At 42.4% G+C, this 12,404-nt stretch overlaps 1 protein-coding gene across 1 annotated transcript; it reads left to right on the plus strand.

Annotated features, from left to right (window-relative positions):
• Window positions 1-9,200: 9,200 nt before the first annotated feature.
• Window positions 9,201-12,386, plus strand: LOC101776935 (NAC domain-containing protein 79). Its single transcript, XM_004953088.2, has 3 exons — window positions 9,201-9,456; window positions 9,542-9,801; window positions 11,726-12,386. The coding sequence occupies exons 1-3, from the start codon at window positions 9,288-9,290 to the stop codon at window positions 12,155-12,157; spliced, it is 861 nt and encodes a 286-aa protein (XP_004953145.1). The 5' UTR covers window positions 9,201-9,287; the 3' UTR covers window positions 12,158-12,386.
• Window positions 12,387-12,404: the final 18 nt, after the last annotated feature.

The following is a 12,404-nucleotide window of genomic DNA, read 5'->3' on the forward strand; positions in this document are numbered from 1 at the left end:
TTTTTTCTTAAAAAAAAGGTGATTCTCTTTGATTATCTAGCATAAACTCTTAAAATCAGGATGGAGAATCACTTCACAGAATTAGGAGAAGCTACTTTTTTCAGCTCTCAGTCTCTTAGTTCATTTCAGAGAATCACTTTACGAAATCAGCAGAGAATCACTTCTATCTGAAAAATTGTTTGGCAGAGCTCTTTTCGGATTCAGCAGAGAACCAGCTCTGGGAGCTCTACCAAACACACCCTTAATTTTCTTTTCTTTTTCCTGACTATGACCTCCTAAGTTGTAAGTCTTGTATTTTCTCTGCTACACCAATAGAAACTCGCACTATGTTGTGCGGTTCGCTCAAATCGTCCCACGGATGATCTCCAGAGTTCTAGTATAAAACCTTTTTTTGTTTATCAGTGTATGTGTAGCTCGTGTAGCGACTCGTGATAGGCGGGGGCCTACCTTTTTTTTTTTATCAGTGTATGTGTAGCTCGTGTAGCGACTCGTGATAGGCGGGGGCCGGAGCATGCATTATTTGCAGCTCACATGATGAACGCATCGCCTAGGTTTGAAGCTTGAAGTTGAGACCAATAATGTTTATTGAAAGAGACAAAGTTAACATACAAGTATACATTATGCGTGTTTCTAGCTCCCCACGCTTAACTTTTGTCGTTAGGATTTAGGAAACAAAGATGCATGCATCTAGATTAGCAACTGTCCAAGCTTCCGCTTTCACTCCAGGTCCTTGTTCTCCAAAAGTTACGCGCACCCAAAGCTGGGCCATGCATGGGTTGCATAGATCTGCCAAGACATATGGGGGCAGCACTGGTGTCACAAGCTGACTGTTCGATCATAGTTGATCAGTGGCAGGTATGTGTATCAGTAGTATGCTCTGCATGTGGACATGCTTTCAGCAAAGATTATTGCTAGGATCATGCAAGTTGTGCGAAGAGATCAAATTCCCGGGCACCAGCACCACAGAAGATCCTGCGACCCGTGAATATGATCCCCCTGCGATGCATATATGGTACATGATGCCAATATAATCGATCGCGCAACTTGGTCGATCGCAGCGAAGTACATGCCCCTCCAAAAACAAGTGCACTTTCGTTCCAAAGATACATGCACTTGCCCTTGAGAGCATGTGGGGACAAAAAAGTTCACTTCATACTCGGAGATTCGCATACCTGAGTCTACACCAACGTACGTTGTTATACAAAATTAGTTACAGATTAGAAGAGAGCTAACCGGTTGACGTGGCAGTGGACCGGCCTTGTTTGGCACGACGCTGGCTAGTAGCTAGTATAGCTAGACGCAAGACGCGAATCCGTGCTGCCCTGTCACAGGATCGCCAACTTTAATTTGTCGCGCAAACCGGCTCGGATCTTAGCGCGAGTATAAAATTTTAATGTGTGTGCAGCCCTTCTTCTCGTCCGCATCCACATGCATCACGCACGCACGCATTGCATCTGATGACGATCTCAGCATAGCGACCTCTCTGTCCTAACTCCTAACCGATCACGACATGTACGCGTGCTAGCTGCTCGCGCCGCTCACCATCCTCCTCGGCGACGGCTGACAAAGCGCGTTGCTTCATCAGCTGGCTGAGATGGCATCGATCGGTGACCTGGCCCCCGGCTGGGTCACGCGCGCGTCCCGTTGCTAGAAGGGAGCGCGCACGGCACGCATGGCTATGGCTGGCGGAGAACTTCCTCGATCGATAAGAAATGGCTAGCTAATTAACCGGTTAATTCGTCGTGAGAGATTCAGGGTGTGTTTGGTTGCATGCACCACATGATGCATGCATGGATGATCCTGGATGGGATGGTTCAACCAATTTACTTGTATCATATGGTTCACTCTAATTAGTAGAACTAGTCCATCAACCCGTGCTCCCGCACGGGCTAATGTTTTTATAAGCTATTGGATTTGAAAATTATTTAGAAATTAAACTCTTAGCTAATAATCAAAATTCTTTACCTACTACTATTATTTTTCCAATACTTCAACATAATACTTATATAGATATGTATCTATCTTTGTCCAGTTGTGATTGATTTTTAATTAATAATTATTCTATGCACTTTTTCATTCATATTCATACTTTTTCCATTTTGTATCGCACCTCCAATCCTCTATACATTATGTTTAGCATACAAATCAATATTTTTCATCAATTCCGCACATACATGTATACATGGCCTAATGGTGGCACTCATCATGTGTATATACTTTAATATAGTATTTTTATATTAACAATGACATAAATAGGTAATTTAGAATCATATATTAGTTTACTTTTTGACATTTCTATATGATGCACATGAAGATAATTAGATTAAGATTTAGGTATTTACTTTAGGTTACTTTTAATAACGACATACGTGGGTAACATAGATAAAATTTTAGAATGACATTTTAAGTTATGCTTTATAATGATGTGCATTAGTAAATTGGATGAAGATTACGGGGTTACTTTAGATTATGTTTTATAATAGCTGAGCTCGGTAATTTAGATATAGGTTTAGAGCTCATTTTTGAATATTTCCACAATGACAATGGTGGATAACTTTTTAGAAAATATAATAAATCAATGGCTATGATTATTAGAGTTTACAGGATTGGTGTTTGATGTTTTTAATTTTTATGAGAATCTCTCTTTTTTCTTTGCTTGTCTCATGGGAACTAATGCGGAGTCTCCAATGGAAAAAAATGAGATTACATTGCTACAAAACTATTACCATAAGCTACCTCTCGTTTGTTAAATATTCGAACACAATACTTAATATCTTCATCCAATTGTGATAGATTTCAGTTAGTAATTACTCTATAATATTTTCATCCACATTTATAATCTTTAACTTTCCACTTTGGACCGCATGTATGGGCTTGAATTTGTTTAATGAACCCTAAGTTTGAGTGCTCATAAATTTAATAGAACTATCCATAATGCTAAATATAATTTTAGCGTACAAATGTATATTCCCATAACTTTATATCCTTATAAATGGTGACATACATCACACATCATGCGTATAGACCTTAATTATTATATCGTATACCAATAGTGTAAGATATAGACGATTTAGAATCATATATTGTTGTATATTTTTAATTAAGGTTATTTGATTCAAACGTAGGGTTACCTCATGTTATTTTTAATAATAGCATGTGTGGGTAATATAGATGCAAATTTAAGGGGTTACTTTAAGTTTTTTAAAGTAATAGTGGTAGGCAATTCAATTGCAAATTAGAGAGTTATTTTAAATATTATTTATAATGGCATAAGTGGGTAATTTTGATGAAGATTAGGGGGTTACTTTACTTTATTTTATATAATAGCAGAGGTGGGTAATTTATATATAGATTTAGGGGGTTACTTTAGGCTATTTTCATAATGGCATAGGTGGGTAATTTTTTAGAAAACATAATAGATCCAATGGTTATGATGATTTGAATCTGTCGATTGATGGTCGGATGTTTTGCTTTTTTGTGAGAATTTCTAGGATTTCTTTCTTTTTCTAGAGTATCCACCTAGGAATCCTAGGTGGCTTCATCTGGAGGCTTCAAAAGGAGCCTCCAATTAGTAATAGTAAGATAATGTATTAAGTGGGATGGCCTCATCCTGGATGGGTTGGCCCAATTCACCCAACCAAATAAAAGAATCATTATTATTTTAAATCATTTCATACATGAATCAAATGATACAACTAACCAAACACACCCTCGGTTACGTGCCATGATTAGACGAGACGATTCGCAAGCATGCAACTAGCTGCAGCAACCGGCAACAACAATTCCGAGTCCATGTGTCGCGCATCGTCGCCGATTGGTACGTAGCCCTACCACAGTCAGCAGGTGCTTTTTTGTTTGCAGATTCGATATGCTTTTGTAGTCAGTCTGCTCCTTTTCAGTGAGAGTGAGCTGCCAGAACATATAGTTAATGCTGTTTGGCCCAAGCTTATGATTCAGGTGCTTTGATCGTGCTCCTGAACAACCGAAACATACGGCGTATTGTTCCCTTGTTACACCACTATGGCATATGGCATATGGCATATGATATTATGATCGAGAAGAAACATCAGGTACTGGTGCAAATTCAAGCCGTGTTTTCAACTTTCATCAAGAAGGAAAAGAAACAACGCCGGGCGTGTCCACTCGTCCAGATCCAGAAACAGTGGCCGAGGAGCCAAACAGGGCGCAAGCCACGGGCACTCGAGCCCAGGCAGATGCCCTGGCCATTTCCAGGAGAGAGGGCAGATATAGCGTATCGTGATGTGGAAGTAGGTGTGGTCGATTGGCATTACACAATGAGGAGAATATTTGGCGAGATGGGAGGCCGCTATCGGCCGGCCGGGAAGGCGCTGCAGCTGCCTGCGCCCTGTGACGGTCGAGAGCACTGTGACGTGAGAAGAGACTTGTGCGTGGCTGCATTGGCAGCGCGTCACCTGTGCTGTGTGCCACACTTGTTGCGCTGCAGGGATCGCGGCGGTGGACCTGATCGATCGTTGTCGACGCATGACTGTCAGGCAACAAGAGCGCCCCGAGAACCGGCCAGGGGGTGGCGACGGGGTCCATGGGCTATGCATGAGCGGCTATCACGGTGGCGTAATTTAGGGTTCATGTAGGGAGCTAATCAACGGAGGAATATGTTGTTTTTAAGGAAATTGATGGGAGCATATGCATGCTCGAGGAATGGTTGATTGTTAGGAGTAGTGTCATATGTACGTGTCACAATGTCGATCGAGAAATGAGAATGTATGATTAGATAGGTTCTCCTAACTAATAAATACTACCGGTATCCAATTTCTATAGCTATATACGTAAATCGATTCTAGAAGATCTTCAAAGCGTACACGCATTGCGTGAGCGCCAAAAAAAATGAACTGCTAAATAATCTGTCCTTTTTAGTAGAGCGTTGTGAATGTCAGCAATAATTTTAACTTTGATTGTAAATAACTTTTTTTGTGTTAGTTATAAGTTTGGATATTTAGAAGGGATAGTGCCTCGAAAAGCAGCATCACCATTTACATATGCTTTGTGAATACATTAACGATAATTAGAGGTACTTATTATTTGTGACTAGATGCATGGAATACTTATCTTGAGGCTCACGCATAACTACGAAGAGAAGCATGCGTGACCGTGTGACCGTCCAAATATTCAGTGTGAAATTCAAATGTACTCAGCATACATATGCACTCATAATTATGGAAAACTCCATGATTGAACATTATATGCATGTCCAGATTCCTGATTCAGGATTTCTTGTCGTAGACAAATCACTATAATTGAGCTTATCCATATGGTTTTCTTTCTGCTCATTCTAATGAGGAAGTTGACCTACATCGATACATCATTGATCCCTACAGGTGGATAGCAGCAGGGGGCTGTACTACTTTTCATGCCTTCAAGAACCGGGTCATATATACCACACTGTATCCACAATCCCAATTATGCATCACTAGAAAGTTGATAGGTCCTACCAGTCCAAAATTAAATCCATACTAGTCCATCAACCCGTGCTCCCGCACGGACTAATGTTTTTAGAAGCTATTGTATTTAAAAATTATTTGGAAATTAAACTCCTAGCTGGTAATCAAAATTGATTACCTACTACTTTCTTATTTTTTCAATACGTCAACATAATACTTATATAAATATGTACCTATCTTTGTCCAATTGTGATTGATTTTTAATTAATAATTACTCTATGCACTTTTTCATCCATATTTATACTTTTTCTATTTTGTATCACACCTCCAATCCTCCATACATACATTATGTTTAGCATACAAATCAATATTTTCATCGATTCCTCACATACATGTATAAATAGTCTAAATGGTGACATTCATCATGTGTATATACTTTAACTTAAAATTTGTATATCAGTAATGACATAAATAGGTAATTTAGAATCATATATTAGTTTACTTTTTGACATTTCTGTATGATGCACATGAAGATAATTAGATTAAGATTTAGGTGTTTAATTTAGGTTATTTTTAATAACAACATACGTGGGTAATATAGATAAAATTTTAGAATGACATTTTAAGTTATGCTTTATAATGATATGTATTAGTAAATTGGATGAAGATTACGGGGTTACTTTAGATTATTTTTTATAATAGCTGAGCTCGGTAATTTAGATATAGGTTTAGAGCTCATTTTTGAATATTTTCACAATGATAGTGGTGGGTAACTTTTTAGAGAATATAATAGATGAATGGCTATGATTATTAGAGTTTACAGGATTGGTGTTTGATGTTTTTGATTTTTATGAGAATCTGTCTCTTTTTTCTAGCTTGTCTCGTGGGAACTAATGCGGAGTCTCCAATGGAAAAAAATAAGACTACATTGCTAAAAAATATTACCATAAGCTACCTCTCGTTTGTTAAATATTCGAACACAATACTTATATAGATATATACTTATTATCTTCATCCAATTGTGATAGATTTTAGTTAGTAATTACTCTATAATATTTTCATCCACATTTATAATCTTTAACTTTTCACTTTGCAGGTATGCGCTTGAATTTGTTTAATGAACTCTAAGTTTGTGATACAATTTTAATATAGAAATCTATATTCTCATCACTTCCTCTATATCTTTATAAATGGTGACACACATCATGCGTATAGACCTTAATTATTATATCATATACCAATAGTACAAGATCTAGACAATTTAGAATCCTATATTGCTGTATATTTTTAATTAAGGTAATTTGATTCAAACGTAGGGTTATCATGTTATTTTTAATAATGGCATGTGTGGGTAATATAGATGAAAATTTAACGGGTTACTTTAAGTTTTTAAGTAATAGTGGTGGGCAATTCGGTTGCAAATTAGGAGGTTATTTTAAATATTATTTATAATGGTATAAGTGGGTAATTTTGATGAAGATTAGGGGGTAACTTTAGTTTATTTTATATAATGGTAGAGGTGGGTAATTTATATATAAATTTAGGGGGTTACTTTATGCTATTTTCATAATGGCATAGGTGGGTAATTTTTTAGAAAACATAATAGATCCAATGGCTATGATGATTTGAATCTATCAATTGATGGTCGGATGTTTTGCTTTTTTTGAGAATTTCTCTCTTTTTCTAGAGTGTCCACCTAGGAATCCCAGGTGGCTTTACCTGGAGGTTTTAAAAGGAGTTTCCAATTAGTAATAGTAAAATTGTACTACTAGGATCCTAAGAATAGACAATGATTTTTTAACTGAGGGAGTGATGAGCATTCTTGTATCATCGTCAAATAGCGGACCTTACACCATTGGCAATCTCCCGTCGACCACTCTTGGTCGGGGATTTCCCTTTTTTGCTGAAGGATGGTCGGTATACCAGTGGCCAACTACATTACCGATGGTGGACCGTCGGCAAGTAGATGGTCAACGTTCCTTTATGCCGTCACCAATATAAATATTTGTAGTAAAATGCAAAAGTTTGAACAACACATCTAAAAATAATTTACATTTGTGATCAGGGAGAATAGTAGCCAACTGTGTTAAATGTTGATACACAAATCATAGAATATGTGCATACAAATGCTAATCTTGCCTACACATAATGAAATTTAGTTCCTGCTTGGCCAAAAGAAAAAAAAATGTGCATACACACACACGCTGAAAAAACATCAGTAGAATTAATAGTTTTGCATCTGTAATTAACAAGGCCTAATTTGAAATGTGGGAATTTCTTGCACCCGCAGTTTAGGCCACTCAGTTGGTGTTTCATGTCCTGCCACATAAGCATGGATGATGATATGGCAAAGATTCAATGAAGAGAACAAAGAGAACAAAGCAGATGGAACAAACTATGCACTCTTTTCAATTCTTGAAAATCACTCTTGAAACACATACCCCAGAATCGGATCATACATTTGGACAGAGTATAGTTTCAATCACCATTTTATTACTACGTACTCCCTTGCTTATCGTGTCCCATTATTGGAAATAAAAAAAAATATTGGGATTTGGCCTTACCGTGAAAGTAATTAATACCTAGCTTATGCGTTTCTTTTCCACAAGCCGAGAAGGAGCCTTCGCTATTTGCATATAACCTAGCTAGTGAGGGTAATATAGATGAGTACACGGTACTTAACCTCTCAGAACCACATGTTAGCTAAAGCCGCGTCGTAGTAGTAGCATCAAACACACCGGCGCACGCATCAGCCGACGCCATATTACTCGTTTTCAATTCCTTGGGCCATCACGGTACTATTAATTCCTGCATGACGTTGATCGCTGAAGCCTAATTAAACCCCGATACGCCCCCTCTCGACGCTCACATACACACACGAACGAACGAACACGAATTAAGCTATATGGCGATAGATCGAGCTAGTAGCTCTAGTTGCACGTCTCCATCGGCGGGTACGACCTCTCGCGTCACGATCGCCGCGTACGCGAGACCTAGCTATAGCTGCTAGCTAGTGTACCTAGCTAATTAGCGAGAGAGCTCAATCAAGCTGATGCCGATCCCATGTTTTTCCCCGCACCATTGATTCGCAGCCCGGTTTGCCTCCTCCCGGAAGCATGCACGCAGTCGCACGCGCACACGCACGTAAAACGACCGCACACCAATGCGAGCTGAAAACCCGATGACTTTTACATGTCGATCGGCCTGGCTCTCGCGTGTCGCGCCGGACCACTCGATCTCTTTGCTCTTTGCTGCCGGCACTTCGCGGCGAGAGCAAACTCATGATCATGGTCCCGAAGTTGGGATGGATCGGATCGGGTCATCGATCGGATGGACGCGGGCACGGGCAGGTAACTTGCCGGGGTGGGTGATAGGGGTGATGGCTGGGTGTGTCGCTCGCTCGGTCGTCGTTGGTAGCCAGATCAAGGAGCAGTAGCAGTACAGTAGTACACGGTGCTCCGATCGATCCCTCTTTAGTCTCTCGCGGCCGCGGGGCCCGGGCATGGCAGGATGTTGGAATCTTCCCACCTGGCTTAGCTAGGGCTAGCGCTAGCCGGATCGGTTCGTTTCAGCCGTTGTCGCCTCAGCAGATAGGGACGCAGCTCTAGCTTCGATCATCAGCTAGATAATACAGTTGGTAACGTACATGGCACACGCGACGTGTCAACGAGTTCAGCGACGTGGCTTCGATGCTTCGGCTTCCGCCGGGCCTCGTCGCCTCGGCCTCTCCCTATATAAAGCGGAGGTCGATCTGGCAATGAACTCCAGCCATAGTTAGTAGCTAGAACCTCCAGAGAATCGAATTGAGCAAGAGAGATACAGCCCAGACTACTGTTATATCCAACTAGCAGTTCGTTGGGACCGACGATGGCATTGAGGGAGATCGAGTCGACGCTGCCACCGGGGTTCCGGTTCTACCCGAGCGACGAGGAGCTAGTGTGCCACTACCTCCTAAAGAAGGTGGCCAACGAGCGCATCGCGCAGGGGACGCTCGTCGAGGTCGACCTCCACGCGCGCGAGCCATGGGAGCTCCCAGGTCACTCCCTCTTCTTCATTTCTTGCTCCCTTATCCTGCATCTATCTATAACCAGCATGCTGATCTGCATCTATCTGAATTGCAGAGGTGGCGAAGCTGACGGCCAGAGAGTGGTACTTCTTCAGCTTCCGCGACCGCAAGTACGCGACGGGGTCGCGCACCAACCGCGCCACCAGGTCGGGCTACTGGAAGGCCACCGGCAAGGACCGCGAGGTCCGCAGCGGCGGCGCCGTCGTGGGCATGCGCAAGACGCTCGTCTTCTACCGCGGCAGGGCCCCCAACGGCGTCAAGTCGGGCTGGGTCATGCACGAGTTCCGCCTCGACACCCCGCACTCGCCACCCAGGGTACGTTACCTTGCTCGCTACACGTAACACACGTGCATTGCTACCATAATTTCTCATCAGTAGTAGTCCAGCTAGCATACTGACTGCCGATGATCCTTCTGAAAAATCTCGAGCATGTTTGTCTGGGATAAGCGGCAGACTGAGTTCCATAGCTTAATGATCTTGTTCCTATATCTATAAAAAGAATACTACTCCAGAACAATTGGCTAATTGAGCAAGCGAGCCGTCTGATGATTTTATCATATCGCTAGCCGATCGGCCCCGTGAACCACGGGTGGTGAACCTACTGCAACTAGGCAGCTGGGTGGCCAATACACAAGCACGCCTCGGTCTCACTAGATGCTGGAAGTACACAAGGGAGACAGTGACATCAGCTTCTTTCTGATAACTCACAATCATTCAAGAGTTGCGTCATCGACTTAATTATTATGGCATGCAAAACACTAACACGTGAAGGAACGTCCGCAGTTGTCTCCATCTTAGGACAAGTACATTGGTGTCATCCAATAGCGGTCTCATGCATTAACACGTAATCTTGAGATGACTTAATAGACAACCCGTATAATAGGTTATCTTATAAGTTGTCTGGTAACTTATATTTATGCATATGAAAAGGGAACTATTATGAATTACATGGCATTAACGTTGTTGTCTTATAACTCCTTAATTTGTGCATATGAAAAGGGAACTATTATGAATTACATGGCAACAATAACTCGTATAATGGTTGTTGAGTTGTCTCGTAATCCTACAATAATCCTACAATTTTGCTCATGAGGCGGTTGTTTCGCGAAACAACGACATCTTTCTCTCACCTCGCTCTCTCTCCTCCACATCATCAAAAATCCTACGTGCACTGCATGAGACGACCTATGAGACTGATAATATGTAGCAATGTGCTTGCTCTTAGTTTTATTTCCTTTAGCTTGCTAGCCTAGTTAAGCCAAATTCTATACTACTCCACCCCAATGGTCTTAATGGGCTAGAAATTTAGCCTCCACAAGAGAAGGCCCGAGTTCAAGCCTAGGTGAACCAAATCTTTTTTTTTTGAACAAGCCAACAGGAGAGCTGCTGCTATATTGAAAAAGAGGAAGGCTTGACGAGCCAAGTAAAAAAAAATGTATACGCTTTACATCCTTATGGAGAAAAAAAAAATCCAATAGGACTCTAAAAAAACTACAAGTTCACGCCGCGTAAACGAAAGACTCTAAATATTTATCTCCTGCCGCAGGTGAACCAAAGCTTTGGTTCTCCTGTATTACAAGTTGGTTTACAACTGCCACTCGCTGCACTAAAAGTACTGTCACAATTAGCAACCATCATACGCATGCCTGCACCACAAGGATAAGGTGGTCCGAGGTCCGGCCAGGGACGACATCCAAACGAACACGAAGGCACCGGTGGTCCGGTCCCGGTCCTAGTACGTGCAGCGTGCCTGCATAATTGCAGCGTTTCTCCTTGTGTGCCGACTGCGAAAGCATCAGCGCAAGGACTGTCCTCAGACCTCGGCACAAACGTGCAGATAAAATTGGTCATCATGCACAGGTGCAGGCATACGCACGAGGACACTGAATGCCTAGTACGTGCAGGGACTGGACCATGTACGTGTACCCATTATTTGACTGGCCGAGATCCACTGCCGCGTTGCACAATAATTGGCGCGCACACTTCTTCACCGATCATTTCTCCTCGTGGCCTAGACGCAGCTCACCCTAGCTAGTAGTCCCTTGCTACGGCCAGCGTGCATTGATTGGCGGATAGGTTCGAACTTCGAATACTACTAGGAGTTGTACGTTGCATGTACAAACAAAGTTTTGCCCAATTATTTGTGCTCAGCAAGTCAGCATTATTTCTCACTTCGTGCCAAGTCTGAAACTCTGAAGTCTGAACAATGGCGCGATTTGCTCCGGTGGTGTACGTGCAGGAGGACTGGGTGCTGTGCAGGGTGTTTCAGAAGACGAGAGGCGACGGCGACGGTCAGGACGGCGACTCCTCGTCGTCGCCCCCCGCCTTCGCCGGCTCGTCGTCACGCGTCATGCCGGAGTCGGACCACTACTCCGCGTCAGGCGGCTACTGCTACTACGGACACACGGCGTTGGCGCCGCAGCAGGAGGCCGTGGCCGTGCTGCCACAGTATTACTACGGCGGCGGCGGCACGGCCGCTGACCACCACCACGGCTTCCAGCGAGACGACGCGGGCGCGCTGCCCGGGTTTGGGTTTGGCGCGAGGGAAGTCGTAGCTGGTGGCGATGAGTACGGGTTTGCAGCTGGCTACTTTGACATGGGCGGCGGCTTTGAGGACGTGGCGAGCCTTGGAGTTGGAGGCGGCATGGAGTTTCCGCAAGCGTGGAGCTGATTGTGCAACATCGTCTCCACTTGAGAGAGATCGAATACATTATTTACTGGGTTAATTAAATTTATTAATTGTTTATATACAGATGGGGATTGGAAGATAGATTAAGTTGGGTTTGGAAATGCTGAGAGATTGAGAAAGGTTCATTGCGAACATGTGAACCAAATGTAAATTAATTGGAAAATTGGATTTCCTTTTGTAAATTAGTGCATTAATTATGTATACTCACACACTCATGTCAAATTATGCA

Source organism: Setaria italica, chromosome I (assembly GCF_000263155.2).
Source record: "Setaria italica strain Yugu1 chromosome I, Setaria_italica_v2.0, whole genome shotgun sequence".
Lineage (NCBI taxonomy): Eukaryota > Viridiplantae > Streptophyta > Magnoliopsida > Poales > Poaceae > Setaria > Setaria italica.